This window comes from Enhydra lutris, unplaced genomic scaffold (genome assembly GCF_002288905.1).
Source record: "Enhydra lutris kenyoni isolate GAN:26980312 unplaced genomic scaffold, ASM228890v2 scaffoldscaffold13, whole genome shotgun sequence".
NCBI classification, from domain to species: domain Eukaryota; kingdom Metazoa; phylum Chordata; class Mammalia; order Carnivora; family Mustelidae; genus Enhydra; species Enhydra lutris.
Window position 1 is genome coordinate 35,707,405 of NW_019154097.1, and position 18,480 is coordinate 35,725,884.

The 18,480-nt window shown below is 54.1% G+C and overlaps 1 protein-coding gene across 2 annotated transcripts in view; it reads right to left on the minus strand.

Annotated features, from left to right (window-relative positions):
• Positions 1 to 11,525: 11,525 nt before the first annotated feature.
• Positions 11,526 to 18,480, minus strand: part of LOC111145789 (mediator complex subunit 27) — a 193,784-nt gene continuing 186,829 nt past the window's right edge. For both annotated transcript variants that reach the window (XM_022501001.1, XM_022501003.1), the window contains 2 exons: positions 14,287 to 14,364; positions 11,526 to 12,122 (listed from right to left, as the gene is read on the minus strand). In XM_022501001.1, the coding sequence (XP_022356709.1) occupies positions 11,988 to 12,122; positions 14,287 to 14,364 (213 nt within the window). In that variant the 3' untranslated portion in view covers positions 11,526 to 11,987. The remainder of the gene's footprint in view (positions 12,123 to 14,286; positions 14,365 to 18,480) is intronic.

An 18,480-nucleotide genomic window follows, 5' to 3' on the forward strand; every position in this document is an offset into this window, starting at 1 on the left:
AATCGCTTTTCTTGACTAAATATGGATTCAATAACCTTTAGCAATGTTAAACAGCAGACACCGAAATTGTGCGGGTCTCAAAGAGGCTGCTGGAATCGGGGCGTTAATGATCTTGGGGACGGCAGCCAACAACACACAGGAGGAGGACAGCTCTCAGCTCAGGCTGGGCCTTCCGTGTGCCTGCGACAAACACCGCATACAAGAACAAAAAAAAAAGGCAATTAACTGGGACTCTCAATTAGCTCCTCGGGAAGGTGAGAAAGAGACACAGGGAAACAAGCTCATACGGATGACTGTTTAAAAAAGCCAACTTCCACCAGATATCCTTATATAAATTAGGATCAAATTCAGCCATGACACAAGAGGCAGAACAATGGTGGCTTCAACAAGGTAGCCTGGCTGTCTCCCACACAAAAGATGACCAGCGATGGACGTCAGAGTTGCCAGCCAGCCAGCCTCCTCTGCCATCCTCAGCATGTGGCTTCTACCTCACAGTCTGTGATGGCTGCGTGAGTGCCAGCCATCACGCCCACACTTCAGCAGGAAGGAGGAAGGGGCAATGACCTCCCTCCTCTCATCACTTCCTCGGGAATACCTTCCAGCAGTTGTACGTAACTAGAGTCACATCTCAATGGCCACTCCTAATTGTAAAGGAGCTGGGATAGGAAGTCTTTTTCCCAGGTTCAAAAGGGGAGCTCTGCTGGAAGGAAGGATGGAAGTGTGACTATTGGGAAGGCAGACAGGGGACTCTGGCATGCCCTGAAGTCAGAATACAGTCAGCGCGAACCAAAGCGAGGTCTCAGGTCAGAACGTGGCACTGCTCTGAGTGTGGCATGGGGGAGGGGGAGAGGGAGGGGAAGGCTGATGATCCGGGAGCATGAACCAGCCTGGAAGGGGCAAAACGTAACATGCCAGAGGGTTAAAAGGACATGGAATGAGTGACGTAAATTGTGACGTTTCAGTTATGGGGCTATTCACGCTACACAGTGTAAAAATGCTAACCTTTATCTAGACAAAAAAACAAAACTCACCCTGACCGATCCAAGTAGTCTGCAGTCCGGCATGCCCTCAGCACCCTCGTATTTGAGTCTTGCTGTGCGGCCGTCCTCAGTCTGGCCCTGGGCTCCACAGTGTGGGAAAGACTGTCCATTGCTCTGAACCCCCAGTTAACCATGAAACAAGCAGTAAAAAAGCTTTAGGTTCGTAACATGTACCCACTGTGCGCTTAGAACCTCCTGGGGTAGGTAACAGAGTCACACTCTGATCAAACCCTCACAGGAATAAATACGACATGTCCCATGGGGTCGGTAAGGGCCAGGAAAGCCAGGAAGAGGGGCGTGTTGGTGAGGACGGGGTTGGGCCGGCACGGACAGAGACGAGGAGCAGCGGCTTCCACAACAGACTTTCCTCCTCTGGTTCATCTGAGCCTGGAGGTGGGCAGACAGGGCTGGCACGGAGCTCTGCGGGGCCGTCAGACACCAAGTCGGCTCTGTCTTGCTCTGCACGTGTGGCCTGCATTCCCAAGACCACTTCACGGTCCAAGATGGCAGTTCCATATCCCACAGCAAGAGGAGGAAAAGAGAAGAGTGGGCCCCGTCCTGGTTTTCAAACAAGGTCACACACTCTTGACACCCCCTTTTTTTTTTTTTTAAGATTTCATTTATTTATTTAACAGAGAGAGACACAGCGAGAGAGCGTGTAAGCAGCGGGAGTGGGAGAGGGAGAAGCAGGCTCCCCGCTGAGCAGGGAGTCCGATGCGGGACTCGATCCCAGGACTCCGGGATCATGACCTGAGCCGAAGGCAGATGCCCAACAACTGAGCCACCCAGGTGTCCCTCTTAACCAGAGTGGGGGCGTGGGTCCCCTCCCTCAACTCTGGGCTGTTAGAGGCTGGCTGGCTAACAGTGATGCTGTGTAACTTCCGAGGCTGGGGTGTAGAAAATGATACGGTGTCTACATGATTTTCTTGGGCTGCCAACGCTCGGGACCCAGCTCCACGGGGCAGAGGAGCCCAAGAGGAAAAGCTGAGGCCCAAAGCCCCCGGCCAATGGCTGCATCTGTCTGTAGCCATGCAGGTGAGTCATCTTGAGGAAAGCTCCTCTAAGCCCTGGAGGGGCCGCCCTCGCTGGTCCCTGTGGTCCCCTGGGGTGCAGAGCTGATCTGGGTCTTCCCAGCCAAGCCCCGCCCACACTGGAAATCTGTGAGCGCAGTATGTGGTGGTTGTAGATTTCAAAACACTGAATTAACAAACACACACTTCTTATTGATTTATTTTTAGAAAGATTCGACTTATTGATTTTAGAGCGAGAGCCAGTCAGCATGAGTCGGGGGAGGGGCAGGGGCGAGGGCGAATCTGAAGCTGACTCCCGCGGAGCGCGGAGCCGCCATCGGGAAATCAGAGACCAAGCGCCTGACGCCCAACCGGCTGAGCCACCCAGGCGCCCCCGCACCTTCTTATTTAGAAACGGGTTTAGGGTTACAGAAGAGCTGCAAAGACAGTAGATGGAGTTCCCATGGACCCTTCACCCGATACAAACGTCTTCCAATGACCACGTTTATCAAAAGAAAGAAACGAGCGTTGATGTACTGCTGCTATCCTCAGAGGTTAAGGGTTTCTCCTCTTTTCCTGCCAGCGTTGGTTTTCTGCTTTGGGACCTCATCCAGGATACGGCCTTGTATCCTTGGTCTCCTTCCATCTGTGACAGCTTCTCTCCGTCCTCCCTTGTCTTTCACGACCTTGACACTTTTTGGAGTAGCGGTCAAGTATTTTGCAAAATGCCCTTCAGTTTGGGTCTGTTGAGTGTTTTCCCAAGATCAGACGGGGGTACAGATCTTGGGGAAGAGCCCCACAGAGGGGGAGGGCCCTTTCCATGCCGTCAGAGCCCAGCTACACTGAGGCTGGTTCTGGTGACCTTGACCTTGATGGTTAAGGAGGAGCCTGTCGGGTTTCTCCACCTCTCTATGTCTTCACCAGTAGCAGGTCACTAAGTCCAGCCCACACTCAAAATGGGGGGATGAAGCACTAAATTGGGAGAGGGGTTGTTGAGTGGCAGTAGGTGACAATAGAGACGGTGGCACCCAAAAGTGTCTCTGGGAGATAGTGGGCTGGGGGCTGCGTGGCAGAAGCCAGAGTGGGCTCGAGGGTGCCCCCCGGAGAGGGCTTAGATGGGAGCAAGGGGAAGGCTACTGGGAGCAAGAGGAAGGGGAGCCCTGTTCCGTATGTGGTGCCGGAAAGTGCGAGCGCTGGGCCTGGGGGAACCCGGAAACCTGCCCGGGGACTCGGGTAGCCTCCCCAGAGATTCGCAGCACAGGACTGAAGACGTGGCTTCATTTCTTCTGGCTGCTGACAGCAAAATGCATGAGGAAGGATGGGTTAAAAAGGAAACTTTCCAGTTTTTTTAAGACAATTGAAAGGCAATGTAAAAGAGCCATGACTTGCCGGGTTTGAAAAGAAAATGGTTTCTCATTTCCAGCCTCTCCAGATGGCAAAAAAATCTCAAATTAAAAAATGGCTCTGGGGGCGCCTGGGTGGCTCAGGGGGTTAAAGTCTCTGCCTTCGGCTCAGGTCATGATCTCAGGGTCCTGGGATCGAGCCCCGCATCGGGCTCTCTGCTTAGCAGGGAGCCTGCTTCCTCCTCTCTCTCTCTCTCTCTCTCTCTCTGCCTGCCTCTCTGTCTGCTTGTGATCTCTGTCAAATAAATAAATAAAAATCTTAAAAAAAAAAAAAAAGGCTCTGGGCAAAGATCGAACCCAGGCTGGACCCTTGGTGATAGCTCAGACATACCCAACACAGTGCCTCATTTTGCCAGGTACCACCTGATGGCCTTTCAGTTCCAAATTCATCCGTCACTGCCTGATCTAGAAGATGGATCGGGGCCCTTTAAATGTTTTTTTCTTTGCTCACTGGTGTGATGTGAAGCATGGACAACAGGCACTGCAAGAAAAGGCGTGTTCCCCTTCTCTCCACTTTGGCCGGAGCCATGCTGGAGTGAGCTAGGGTCCCACAGAGGGAGGCTGCCCCCGCCCCGGGACCTAGCTCGGTCGCAATTTCCTCTGCTCGAGTTCAGTAGAAATTATGGTGGCTGCTTTCCTCTTCTCCAGGAAGATACAACTGTGGACCTTCGGCTAGGTTAGATAGCACGCTGTCCCTGAGCCAATCACAGCAAGTGTGTGTGCGTGCATGTGTGTGTGTGTGCGTGCATGTGTGTGTGTGTGGGGTCTGGGACTGAGACTGGCCAGGATTTCCTTACTGTGGGGTGGGGGCGGAAAGGGGGTGACTGACGGAGCCAATCTAACGGAAGCACGTGGATTGATGAGGGGACAGAGGGGAGTTCCCCAAAGGCAAGGTGAAGTTTTATTTTATTCCAAGAAGGGGTGACCCCAGCGTGGGGTCTGGATTCTAGTCATCACATGCTCTTACGGGGCAGGTGCCAGTCACCACCACAGCTTGTGGTAGGATGGCATCGCTGACATGGGTCTGGTGGCCTGGGGCACGGAGTCGTCATTGGGCTGAGGCTCGTGAGGACCCAGAACCTGTATGCAGTGAGGTGCGGTTCACTTTGGATAAGTGCAAACTATTAACCTTATCCCACTTGCTTCTGATCGTCAGTATTTCTATTCCGAGAAGGAAGGCGGCCGGCAGGACTGCTTTTGTCTTCAATGCCTTCAGCTCTTTTCCCCGTGGACCGAGCGAGGCGCCCTGGGGTCTGGCTGGACAGTCCGGGCTGTGATCCCTCGCTGAGGACAAGTTACACGGCGTCACACGCTCACCGCCTTAAAGGCTGCCCAGGCCTCGGTGCACCAGCCCCACGGCCAGGAACTGACCACGCGGTGAACTGGTTTTCTCTTGCTGGTACGGTCTCCCGGCCCTCCCTTGGCTACCGCCCCTAAGTTTTTGAAAAAGTTTAGAACTACCTGCCTGCTTCCTAATTAGATCCCTACTCTTTTATGCTCAGAAGTTTTCTTGAACTTTGCTGGTTTGCAAACTAATGGAAAGAAACAGGAAGGACAGCAAATTAACTATGGCCTTTTAGCAATCATTAATTTGACCAACTACCCTTTGGAAATGAAAGGCCAGTGCCTATTAGCTTTAGGGGCATTGAGTGCAAAGTCAAATATCAAAAGGCCATGGCAAAAAAGGGACCCCGTTCTAATCAAGGCAGGGAGAGGCGGCACAGTCACAGAAATGCAGATAGGATTGGGAAGTGGGGCGGTGGTCTGGGCTTCTGACATTCTCTTCCGAACACTCGCATTTTCTAAATGGTCTTAAATCTCTTGTGCTTAAGAGACGGTCTCCATGCACAGCCCAGGCTGCTCTGCCATGTCTGCAGGGGGCAGGCCATCCCCTGGCACTGCCGTCAAACTTCTGGATTCTTCTCTGAGGCTTTTCTTTGGTGGTAAGGAGAGATGGGAGGGAGGCACAAAGGCACGGCAGGAGACAGAATGGGCTCCACACGGACAACTTCCCCAAAGCATCCATGCTCTGCCTGCAATGATTCATTGACAAGGTCGTCTGTGCCGTAGGGCCCGCTCCCCAGGGACATGTCAACTATCCCTCGCGCCCAGTAGGTACGCCCAGTAGGTTCACCCAGTAGGTGCACAACACCTATCTGGTGTGGTCACTTGCAAGACTTCTGCACCTGGAAGGCCAAATTCACCAGCCCAACTCCCCGATGAAGAATGCAGGCTCCGAGGATCAAAGAACTGGCCCAGGGCCACCTGTTTAGGACAGAGCAGTGCCCGAGACAGACCCAGTCCCTGCCCTCCAGACACTCTCGTGGGGGGTGCGAACGACAAGATACACCGCTCCCGTCCAAGGCCACGGATGCTCTGAGGAACCAAGGGAGGCGACGGGAAGGGATGGGGACACGCGCACTTCCACAGCAAACGGTCAGGGAAGGGCTGTCTGATAGGGTGGCTCCCCGCGGGGGAGCGCGACAGCCAGGCCGAGGTGGCGTTTATGCGGTCCTCTTCCATGCGGAGTGAAGGCCGTCTGGACTCAAGCTAATGAATGCGGTAGCGATGGAAGGAGTGACCTCTGCCATCGATCCAGTATTTACTACCTGTGGCCTGTGTCCAGCGTGTGCAGATGGTGTTTGGGGTAAATAAAACCGGCAGCTTTTTAAAACAACCTCCGCCACCTGAGATCTGTGATGTAACCCGACGAAGGGTTTGGGAGTTCACGTCCCTCACACAGAATCCGCTGCAGAAGCTCCTGGCTGGGAGGCCCACCGGGCCGGCTCTTCTCCAGGGAGGGACTCAGGGATTCTCCATCTTTCCTTCACATCCCGCTGCCGTGTGGCGCTTCCGACATGGCCTCAGAAAAGGAGAGAGCACAGGAGAGGGAGGCCTTCTTGCGGTTCTGCGGGTGACGGGGAACTGCCGCTGACGCTCCACAGTCCCACTGAGATGCAAGGGACGTGGGACATGCGGTTCTGCTGGATGCGTTGGAGCAGGAGGTGGTCTGGACGGGCCACCTCACCCCCGACCCCGCCAAGGACCATGTCCTCAGTCAGGCGCTGGACGGGCAGCGTAGCAAGACCAGGATCCTCGCGATCTCTGCGTGCAGCAGAGCTGCCCTTGGGTCCGAACCAGCCCCTCCGGAGCTCTGCAGTGAGAGAGAAGACGCGTCTGCATTCTTTCAGCCGCTGTATTTTGGGGCCTCTGGGCCACAGCAACTTAGCCTTTGTGAAATGGGAAAAAGCAGGTTTCAAAACAGTACACAGGACGCTCGTATTTTTGGCAAAAAATGGACACGCACAAACATACCCACAGGAGGGTAGGAGGGTCCGGGAAGACCGACGGTGAAGGGACTGGTCATGATCGTGTGCTGGTGGGAATTACGGATATTTTCTCTTTCGCTCATCCACATTATCTAATTTTCTATGAACGGAACACGTGCACTCCTCTAGTAATTAAGGAAGCAAGTGGACAGCTGGGAACCGGAGAAACGGAGCAGCACAGTTAAGGAACAAGCCGTCCCTCGGTGACAGGGCTCGCTGGTGGCCCAGGCCAGCTCCCAAGCTCACGGCCTCTCTCATCCCGTCCCCCGCCCCCTTCGCCACCAGGGACACGTGACTGTTTTGCCTCTGTCGGGCTTGGGCAAGCGCGGCCCCGATGAAGCCTGCCGCCGGCAGGACCTGCCTGGTCAGCTCGCACCGAACCCAAGCTCCTGCGGTCCCGGAGGACAGCCGATCTCCAGCGGAAATTTCAAACTCCATGAGCACAGGGACAGGCGGGGGCTGCTCCTGAGTAACTAATCCTCGGAAAGCTGCTGAGACGGTGCTGTGCCTCCTGCTCGTGAACCTTCCGGTGTATCTCTTCAAGCACTAATGACAGGGAGCAGCCAACCTGCAATTTAAAATTCAACTTGAAAGTGATTTTTGAGGTTCCTTTCCACTAACTGCAGGAAGCTGGGGTGGGGATGAGAGCGGGGGAAGGATGGCAGAGACGGGGAAGGAAACCCGCCTGTCCTAGAAAGGGAAGCCTAATTACTCCCCGAGCAGACGCAGACAGACTGGAAGGACCGACGGCAGGCAGGCTGGGCCACAGCGCTCGGCTCCCGCTCATCTTCCAGGGGTGCAGGCTTGGAGGAGCTCCGAGCAGGTGCAGGGGCACTGGTCCACCCTTTCCTGTCAAATGCAGGACAACGGAAGTTCACCGAGATCATCCTCAACGGAGATCACGCCCGCGGAGACGCAGTCGCTGGGAGGCACAGATAAGCAAGGTGAGTCGTCCTGCTCGGTCCTCTCGCCCACAGACCTGGTGGCCCGACGGTGCCTTCAGTTAGTTGGCCAAGGTTCCGGATCTTGTGAGAATCCTGGTGGTGGGGCTGATGTCCCTTCTTCATCCCAACTAGGGTGACCTTACGAGGCTCTCAATTTAGCATCAGGCCCGCACTCTGACAGTCTGAACGCAACGGAAAGTTTGCACATTAACACTGAAAGTTCATCGTTTCGTGCCTGCAGCTCGCCGTCAGTGGTGTGAAGTAGAAAAATATCACTCGATACCAAAAGGCCAATTCCCGATTTAGTTTAGGAAAAAAATCTGGACAGCCCTGCATAGACGTCCTCGTTCCACTCTGTCTGTTCCTCCCGGTCGGCCTGCTCATCAGCAGGAGCCGGGCTGGCAGAAGGCACAGGTAAATGCCTCACTCCTTATCGCGGCAGGAAAGCACCTGCGGGACAGAGACACCCAAGCCCTGGCCAAGGGCACTCGCCAGCAGACACACCCCAGCAGAGCGGGGACTGGTCCCTTTCCCTCGGCCGGGAGGCTCTGCTGCTCCGTAGCCACAGGGCCCGATGATGTGGTCAGTCCCGTACTCAGCCCCTGGGTGTACTGCTGCGTGAGACCCTCTCCTGGTCTACACAATGAGGGGAAACACCACGTACCCACTTGGGACGGAGCACCTGGCACAGAGCAGAGGCTGAGCTGCTGGGCGATGACTAAGTCACGTACTACACCTTGTAGGTCTGGTCTAGAGGTCACAGCAGACAGCCTAAGAAGTAGTATCTGGGTAGCACGCACAGTGATGGCCACCTTCCTTCTGTGAGGGGCACCAAGGGACAGTCCAGGGACCCGATGCCTTGCTCCCAGAGGCAGCTGGCCTCCCAGCTCCCCTGCCATTTGCCACCCTGGCACTGGTCCCAAGCCACTGGTCTCTACTTTGGCTGACTTTGGGTCAACAGGTTCTCTGGATTTTAATGGTTGACACAAAGCTAGTCTCCCTGGTTTCTCTGTCTGTCTCTTTTTTAAAAAAGGTTTCATTCATCTATTTGTCAGAGAGAGAGAGAGCGAAAGCACAGCAGGGGGAGCAGCAGGCAGAGGGAGAAGCAGACTCTCCGCTGAGCAGGGAGCCCGAAGTGGGACTTGATCCCAGGACCCTGGGATCACGACCTGAGCTGGGCAGATACTGAGCCACCCAGGCGCCCCTCGTGTCCGTCTCTTGAAGCACCAAGCATTCACCCTTCCAGCCCCGCTCACCTTTCCAGACCTCACTACGTTTCCTTTCAGCTTTCCCCTCTCAGCACCAAAGAGCACAGGTGCCACAATGGGGAGGCCTTAATGGTTGACTGGCCCAAGCCTTGTATTTTCCCTCCTGCTTTTATTTATTTATTTTTTAAAAGATTTTTATTTATTTGACAGAGATGGATCACAAGTAGGCAGAAAGGCAGGCAGATAGAGAGAGGAGGAAGCAGGCTCCCTGCTGAGCAGACAGCCCGATGTGGGGCTCGATCCCAGGACCCTGAGATCATGACCTGAGCCGAAGGCAGAGGCTCAACCCACTGAGCCACCGAGGCACCCCATTTCCTCCTGCTTTTAATTAGGGAAAGATTTTTAGAAAAGTATATAAAATATAGGAAAAATTATAAAACACAGGAACAGAAGAGCAATCATCACCCACATGCACATGATCAGCTCATGGCCAGTCTTGGTGTGTCTGTGAAACCCCACCCCCCAGCTTCCCTCTTGCAGAGTCGCTATCCGTCTTCATCTTACAGAACACGGACAGGGTGATACCAAGGAATGGTGACTTGTCTGAGCCCCCACCACCGGGAGCGGGGGACCAGAGTTCAGGCCCTGGCCGTGCGTGCCCCGAGCAGCTGGAGGCCCGCTCCCCACCTGCTGCTATAGGCACCTGCATTAAAATTCGTATTTCTCTCTAATGGTGACACTTTCCTGCCTCAATACATTTATTTAAAGTGGAAACTTTACACCTTCCTGTACATGGGAGACAAGCATCATCTGTCACAAGTGGAAGGTATCCCTAAACATGACACAGAGAAAACAATGTCGTTAAGTAGCAACTCCTGCTTGCCGGGGGCTCTGTCAAGCTGGCTCACTCTCCCCTGAACACGGAGGTTGGCAGGAGTTAGATCCCCTGGTACCAGCAGGGTCTGCTCAGGTCTGGTGCAGTCAGGATCTAAACAGTTAAAAATCCACATAGCCTTCTAGAAGGCCCTCTAGTTACTGTGATTTCACCAGCGGCTCCCTCCCCCCCGCCCCACGCCCCCCATTTCAACACCTCTGACACGTGCTGTCAGCCAGCGGGCGGTCATGACGTACTGTCATTTCCACGTGCTCCAACCTGGTCACAGCTGGTGATACTGTCCTCACCGCACATGACAACACACACTGGAGACCCGCGGGGGGGTGGGGGGCCAGTCTATAAGCCATTTCAACGCCTTAGAAAGGATGGGCAGCAACGGGACAAGAAGTTGTCACAGACCCCACGTCCTCAATTCGGGATGTTCTCACAAAGCAACAAACAAGCGTCTTATGAGAATAAGAAGGGAAGAGACCCGCAAGCCGGCAAAGCCATGCTCTAGTCTGTCCCCTGCTCGACAAGGAGAGCCCGGGCAGGAGAAGCTGCCAGCCCCCTCGGAACAGATGAAAGACGTTTCAGGGCAACGAAAGGCTGGTGTGAGCGACTCCCGTGTCACACGGGGTTCTCATGAAGGCCTGGGTTGTGGCAGAACCGGCAGCATGTTGCCTTTCTTAACGGTTCGTGAGGTCGTGGTGCCTCTCACGAGCGGTAACAGCTGGAATGGTATTTAGTCTGTAATCACTGGCTGTACGGAAGCGTTCTGGCTGCCTCTCATCACACCTCCCCAGACCGGGCACTGGAAGCATGCCCATCTCCTGGACGGGGTTCTCAGACTGCGGTCCCCAGCGGATTCCCCCAGGGGCTTGTTGACAATCAGACTGCGGGACCTCACCCCACGGCATCTTCTTCCATTGGTCTGGGGAGGGGCCTGAGGCTCCGCGTTTTTACTCAGCCCCAGGATGCTGCTGCTGGACCACACCCCGAGAGGCAGGGTCCTATCCTTTCCTCCTCACTAAATCCCCTTTGTCCTCAGCTCCTTTGAGCCTGGTGAAGGTAGGTGGGGAGGGCGCGAGCGGTACCAGCACACAGGGGAGAACCACCCATTCTCTGGACATCTCGAGAAGGCAGTGACTCGCTGGCATCTTCATAGCAAGGAGATGGCTGGGTTGGGAAAGCTCTAGAAAACGCCCCCTTCCTTCAAGACCCTCGCCAGGTCAACGTCTCTTCATATAAACAGATTACGGCTTTCCGTATTGGTGTCAAGGCTCTGCATGAACTGGGCCGGCATCTGTTCACAGTAATATTTAGGATAAAACATGGGACAAACAAGCCAGGCGTCCTTCTCATGCCTGCTTACATGTGTTCTAGCTGGTAACATGGGCAGATTCCTTCCCCTTTGGTACGCATGTGTGTTACTGCTTTAGCAGAAAGAAACGTGTGTGTGCTTTCTTCCTCAAAAAGAACAATCCATTTTGCAAACTGCAAAAACGTCTCTGAAATGGAGTATTTGCCAACACTGTCCTCTCTCCTAAAAGCAAGAAGCAAGGAAATGTGTCCTCGGAAAGAACAATGTTTTAAACACAGACGTTACTAAGTGTTTCTTTTTTTTTTTTTTTCAAAAGGCCCAGATCCGCTCACATGATCACTCAACTGAGTGCAGAAGGTGCTTTAAGAAATAGGAGACAAAGCCTTGTCCGGGATACGAAAGGTTTACTGCTTATTAAAAAAAAAAAAATAAGTTACCAAACCAAGCCAAACAGCCAGTGTGACAATATGCATGAACACGGGCTCATTTACGCGGTAACGGCTCATGAAAATGACCTAGAACACAGACCCAGGAGAATCAATTCGCCAGCGCTGCTAACATGCAAGAAAGAACAGGCTGCATAACCGTCTTATTCTGAGTTCTAAAAAGGTCCTCTCTGCCTTCCATAAACCAGTGACAGTGTATAATTAGTCCCAAACACACGAGATGGAATCTGCCGGGGAAGCAGCTCCGCCTTAATGCAGGACTGCTTGATGGTCGGGGCAGAGCGTAGACCTGGGTCTGGGCCGTGAGGACAGGTCTGAGCCATCCTCGGACTGAGGGCTCGTCTGGGAAGGTGCTGGGCGGGGCCGACAGGCCCACCGGGCTGGGGCTGGGGCTGGGGCTGGGGCTGGGTCACTGTCGGCAGGTGTCGTGGAAGGCTTCGAGGGTTCGGAAATCCCTCCACGTCGGGGGAAGGCCATCTTGTAGAAACTTCCCGCAGCGCTGGCACGGGGCCTGGAACAGCTTTATGTAACTTCTTAACCAGGTCTAAAAGGAGAAGTGAGGAGAGAAATAAAAGAAATGGGATCCGGGTGCTTCCAATGTCATCCTTCCTGTCAAGCCCAATGACCTCGAGGCCAGAGAACTCAAGTTGGCTGTGACCCAAAAGACGGCCCGTGATTTCAGAGAGCGTTGCACGCAGAGTTCACAAGGTCACAAGGCCGCTGATTCTCAGTTGTGGTGCTGCCCCAGGCACCCCCCACCCCCGCAGCTGAGGGTATTTTTAAAATAGGAATTCCTGCTCCCAGGGGCAGGAAGTACTCCCTGGAGGAGCGGCCGTGCACTGGCGCACAGCCTGGGGCTCGGGGCCACACACAACCACGTTTCAGTCCTGTGTCCCGTGACCCCTGAAGATGTGCACTGGTCCTCGCCTCGCTCCCGGCCGAGGAGCGGGCACGGACGCTGTGGAGGGAGACTCCGCGTCGATGACAGTGTTCGAACTCTCTACTGAGGTCAACATGCCTTCTTCTAATCTGATTTCAGAGGTCATCGCTCACTGTCACAATGAGGCCCAACGCACCTGGGGGAGGGCGGGGACACCTCGGTGCCCCCGAGTAACATAATAAGAGGTGAATACACACTCGAGTGGTTCAGAGTGCAGGGTTCTCCCGGGCGTCATACATAAGAATGAGACTCCCGTAACTCAATTCTCAAACTCAAGGAGATTTGCTACAAAAAAAAAAAAAAAAAAACACCAACCCAAACCCCACAACAACGGGCAAGCAAGTTAAGCAAGTTCTCACTGTGACAGGCGCACATGAATCTCATCCTTTAATGTCCTCCTGAATTATGTCGATAAGAGAAAATTGTTCTTTCAAGAGGGAGGTCGAGTTTATTGATACAAATCCTCTGTCTCCATCACAGCTGCCTTGGCGGTGGCCGACTGTGGCCCATCGCTGCCGTCCCCCTTCCCACGGCCAGGTGGCCGAGGTTCTGGCTCTAAGTGCGTGGCAGTCGATGACCGTTCAGCCGGGCTGTTGATCCTCCGGTGGCGGCCAAAGCCAGATCCTCCCCAAATCCCAGAGTCAGTTACCAAAGGGAAACTGGGCATGACAACATGTTAGGTTAAAAAGCAAGACCCTCTATCTGTCCAAAAAGGAAGAGCTCGCGGAGGCTGTCGGGGGACCATCCTCCCGACGCACGAGAGAGCCCCTCACGCGGCTCTGCCGTGCGCCCGGGGCTGCTCGCTCACCCCGCAGCGCCGTGAGGCTGATCAGTAAGTCGGGCTTGTGTCTTCCAAGAAATGAACTGTGGGTTCGCTAGGAAGCTCACTTGCTGAGGCAGCTGACGTGATGACGCGGTGAGCACTACCGCACCTGGCTGTCAACACTGATTTGGACTCGCTAACAGGTAGGTCTTCCAGCCGGTCTCTACCTGGCAGCCTTCCAGCATGCACTGAGAAGGGAGCTTCAGCCGCAGCGAGAGAGGGAGCCCACCAAGGGGAGAGCACAAAGCCGTGTCTGCACGATGTGGACACACACAGCTGCCATTCTGGCTGGAAGCACCGAGCTCGGGCCGACCGGGGGGTCACATGGCAGACCTGGGCAGAGGCGTGCAGGTGAGCCAGCCCCCGGGGCGGCGGCAGGCTCTGACCCACAGCGCTCGCTGACGTCGGCGGTGCCAATGTTCTGGTTCAATTTCAAGCTACTAGGGGTCGAATAACCAGGTTGCAAAATTCTCGACATTTCACAAGAGCTGGCAGGAGCCGATTCCAACACACCAGTACAATGGCTGTCTGGCTGTTTTGGGGTCACTCCCCATCCTGAGCTCCAACCTGAGAACGTACATGTCTTGGGGGGCACTGCAGGAGTTGCCTTAGTCATTGGCACCTGCTCAGCGCCAAGCACAGGGCCTGGCATAGATGAGGCGCTCAATAAGTATCTACTGACTGAATCAATGTGGGTAGCTGTGTTGGGAGATCACTTCTGAAACCACCATTTGTTCAGCCTGACAGAGTACACCAGTTAATTAAGTGGGAAACGGATTCTCATAAATCCCTTCCCAGTGTAAAGAAAGCCTCAGTTCTCCAGGCTGGCCCGTCTCCCACGGCGAGGCCCCGCGGCCCAGAGGCGGAACAGCTACCTTCTGAGCCGCCCGCTCTGACCTGGGGGGAGCCGAGGGTTTTGAAGAAGCGCCTCCTGAGGCCACTCACCATGAAGGACCTGACCACGACGTCCGGCATCTGGGGCAGCTGGTAGTGCAGCAGGGCGGTGGTGGCGTGGTCTGTCACCTGGAACCAGGGACAATGACAGGGGTTAGAGGCCACTCCAAAGCAGCACGGAGAAAAGAAAACCAACGTGTTCCCTTTCTGTGATAAAGAGATCTGAAGGAAAGGGCATCTAAAACAAAATCTCAAGTACGAAAATCAGTGAACAAAGCTGGGGAGCAGGAGTGTCGCAGGCAGAGGACACCAAGCATTCAGGCCTGGAGGTAGGAGGAGTGAGTTCCAGCAACAACTGGAAATCGCAGCAGGGGGGCGGCGGGGATGTGCACCTGAGAGGAGGGCCATGGCCCACAGCCAGCGGAGGGGGAAAGGCCAGCAGGCCCCAGAGATTTTTAGCTAAGTCACTGCAGGATGAGACTGCACGGATGCAAAGAAGCTTTTCCACCTGTTCACATTCGACTTCATCTTCACCTTGGAAAAACGTCCCTGGCGGGGAACTGGTCTTTCTGCTTCCTATAATTCTCATTCTGTCTCACAGTTTGTTGTCAGAGAGATTTTGGATTCCATCACCCAGAATCTGGCAATTTCTCATGATCTTTCCCTTGGGTCTCACAGTTCCTACTACCCTTCCGAGGTGCCTTGCCACTCAAAATGTGGTTTTCTCTCCCTAAGCTGTGGCCCGTTTTCAGCATCCTGGTGAGCCACACCCACTGTCTCCACACTCCAAGTGGAGGATTTATCAGCAGGGCTGAGGGCAAGACTGCTTTAGGCCTTCTAGAGGCAACCGGTGACCAGACAAGGCACTGTGGGCTTAAGCCCCCAACTACTTAATCTCTCTGGGTCTCAGTGTCCCTTCTGGAAAACAAAGGAGTAATCTAAGATCCCTTGTAGTTCTGAAATGTGACACCAGAAATTGCTAATGCCTGCCACGAATCAGCAAATTAATAAATAATATACCTGATTTGACAGTTGTTCAAAGTCCTGGTTTAGCTGTCTTCAGTAGGATTCTTGTCATTACAAATGTTGTGGTTAAAAAACAAAATGAAACAAACAAACAGTAAAACCCCATGTAAATGTTCAACTCTGAGCAGGAGTAACATGGGTCTACCTGGTGTAGACTTCCCCAGTTTCTACATGTCCTCGGACACCATGTGATGTGCCAATGGACCTAAGCGGCAGGGGACAAAGCCGTCAGGTGGAAGGAACCCAGAGAGGCTGCTCCAGGCTCCACATGGTGAGTCTGCAAACGATCTAGTAGTCAGTCTAGCTGTGTCCACGCTCAAGGTCAGAGAGGCCACGCTCCAGACAGAGGACAGAGGCTCCCTAGCTTATAGAACCTGAGCCTCACTTCCCCTAAGTAAATGGCCGTGCATGGGAAGCACCTCCCACCCAGCCAGGCTGCAGCCCTGCCTGTCTCGCCTCCCTTCTGCTCCTCTCGTCTCCGGACAAGCACTCTTTCCCTGCTGGACTTCCGTGGCCTGCCTGGTGGGGGGAGAAGCCACAAGATGAATAGCTCTGTGGGGTCAGGATCATGCCCATCTCGTTCATGCTACGTCCCCAAGGCCTAGAACACCGCCCAGCACCCAGCAGCTGCTCAATAAATACATATTTGTTGGATCAAGAAATAAACTTAAAAACGTCCACTCACCAAAGGCCACCTACCAGGAACACCTGTGCTGACTTTCTTGGAAACATAAGCTACAGGTCACATATCCAACACTGCTGAGAAATTGTTACCCAAGTGACTTTCAGATAAGTGGTACTTATCCTTCTAAGTGCAGACTGTTTTTATTTTAAGCATTTCTGACAGACAACTTTCTAAAATGAGCAATGTTTTTTTTTTTTTTTTTTTAAACAGTAGTAATGATAACTTGGCAAGATGGTGGGTGGTGATCATGGGGTGAAATTATGGCCATAAAAACACAGCAAAGCAAACTGGGCCCCATGGCCCCTGAGCTCGGAGGCTGCTTCCCGCCCACCCGGACCCATCGCTAAATAAAACCACCCGTGCACATGCCATTTTGTGGAACATTTACGAAAGAGAGTTTCTGGAGAATTCTTTCTCCAGCCCCTGCTATTTACTTTATAATGCTTCTAACAAGCCCTGCCCCCCCATGTCAGTGCCGTCATAGCCGCGAAGCCAGGCTAGTTGCTCGCCGGTGGCATGCTGTCCCCTAGTTAGGGGTGCGCTCCTTTCCCCAGATGCGGAGAGCTCATCACTAGTCCCAGGAGTCCCCTGGGACGGGGCTAGATCTGTCCACTTCAGCAGACTGAGCAACCGTCCTGGGGCCAAATTCCCCAGTCACACTGGCTGCCCAGAGGCCACGGCCCAGGTTAGCTGTGCGTTTTCTTTGTTCTTCTTTGTAGAATGTGTAACAGGAAACATTGTATATGCCCAACATATAAAATTCGGCAGCACACTGGAAGTTAACTGAGGTGGGTGTACTCTGCTTCTCATTTTGAAGAGGAGGAGACGGAGACTTCCAGAGGTTGGGCAGGCGGCTGCTCACACAGCTGGGGAGGGACAGTGGGGGCCCGAAGCCTGGACCACCCCTCCCAACCCGGCCGGCAATGCAGGTTCTGGAAAAGGCACAGGCCCCAGGGGCCCGGGCATCGTCTGCCTCGAGTCCCAGCCCAGTGAAGTCCTCAGTGCACCAGAGGCCCGATGAGAAGCCCAGGTCAGGAGATGTGCAAACGTGGCTGCTGGACAGCTGGGCACTTGAGAGCAGAACAACCGACCGAATGGACCAGAAAATCCTCTGGGTCCTGCTCCAGATCCAGCTTAGCGCTCTTTGGCCTCTGGCTCCTGGAGAGGGTGCCTCATTAGTTTCTCTATTAGTAGGCTGGGAATCCGGCCCAATTTAGCCACTTTTTCACAAGGTCCAGTACAGACTACTCCTTTATATTGCCAAACGGTGGCAGTTTTTTCTTGTGCTGATACGATCATTTAATTTCCCCACTTTCCCATCACAAATGACAGACATCTTACTAGAAGGAGACAGAACTGACAGATTTGTTGTATTTTCTCTCTCTTCCTCACAAACTCCTCCACTACTAGTTTCGGGTTTCTTGTGGCCAAACTCCAAAGCACCAGGCTCATCCACGGCTGCAGAGTGTGGGGAAAACTCACCTGCGATGGTCCACCTTTCTGTCAAGCATTCTACCTTCACTGTTTTCTTGTTTTAAATTTTTCAATAATGAAGTTTTTTTTGTTGTTGTTTTGTTTTGTGTTTTGCTCAGCATCCAAGATTTTGAAGAAAAAAAAATACCAGGCTGGGAGGCAACAAAAACATCTTGCTATTAACCAATTTAATTTAAATCTACTCTGTGCCAGCCCAGCCAAGGCTTAGGCCCCACCATAATGGCCCCAAAGTAAGGTACAGCTCCCAGGATTCCACTGGGAGATCAAAGCCACCCTGCCCGGTGGGGGAGGCAGAGGAAGGGCACTAATGCTTCCCGAAGGGGAGGCCATTCATCCCTCCAGTGAGTGCGGTTAGGAAAGCCCTGAGAACAGATCAAAGCAGACCTCAAGCTGAGCAGTGGCAAGGGAAGGAGGAGCAAAGTAACAACAGACCAGCAAGACAGGGGACCCCCACAGAGAAAAGCAGAGGGGACCAGATGCCAGGTCAGCAGCGAGGGCAGGAGAAGTTCAGGCACAGAGGGACCGGGCCACTCAGAAAGCAGTGGGCGGGGCGCCCTGTGGGCTCAGTCGGTAGAGGGTGCAACTCTTGATCCCGGGACTGTGAGTTTGAGCCCCCCCGCTTTGGGGGCAGAACTTATTTAAAAATAATAAAACCGAAAAGCAGTGAGCAGACAGCCACACAGGGGCTCTGCCGCCGAGAGCTGTCCCTTTCCACTTCCTGGCAAGGACCACGGCGGACGCCGGGGCTCGGTGTGGGGTGCCCTCCCCCGGCCGGCTCACTGCCGGTGGGTTCCCGAGGAGGGCGCCACCCCCGCGGCCATCACGGAGCTGAGGGGCGTTATCAGTCTCCGTCAGTCTCCTCTTCCTCCTCTGCCAACCAGGGCTTCCCGAAATTCTCTCCCCAGCTCAGCCTGGCAGCGAAGGTCTTCAGGCGCCCAGACCGGCGGGGAACTAAGCTCCCAGGGGGAAAGGAACCTTTCAAGAGCCCTTGAAACAGCTGCCAGTCAACGCGCTGCTGCCGGAGATGCCGGTCACAACAG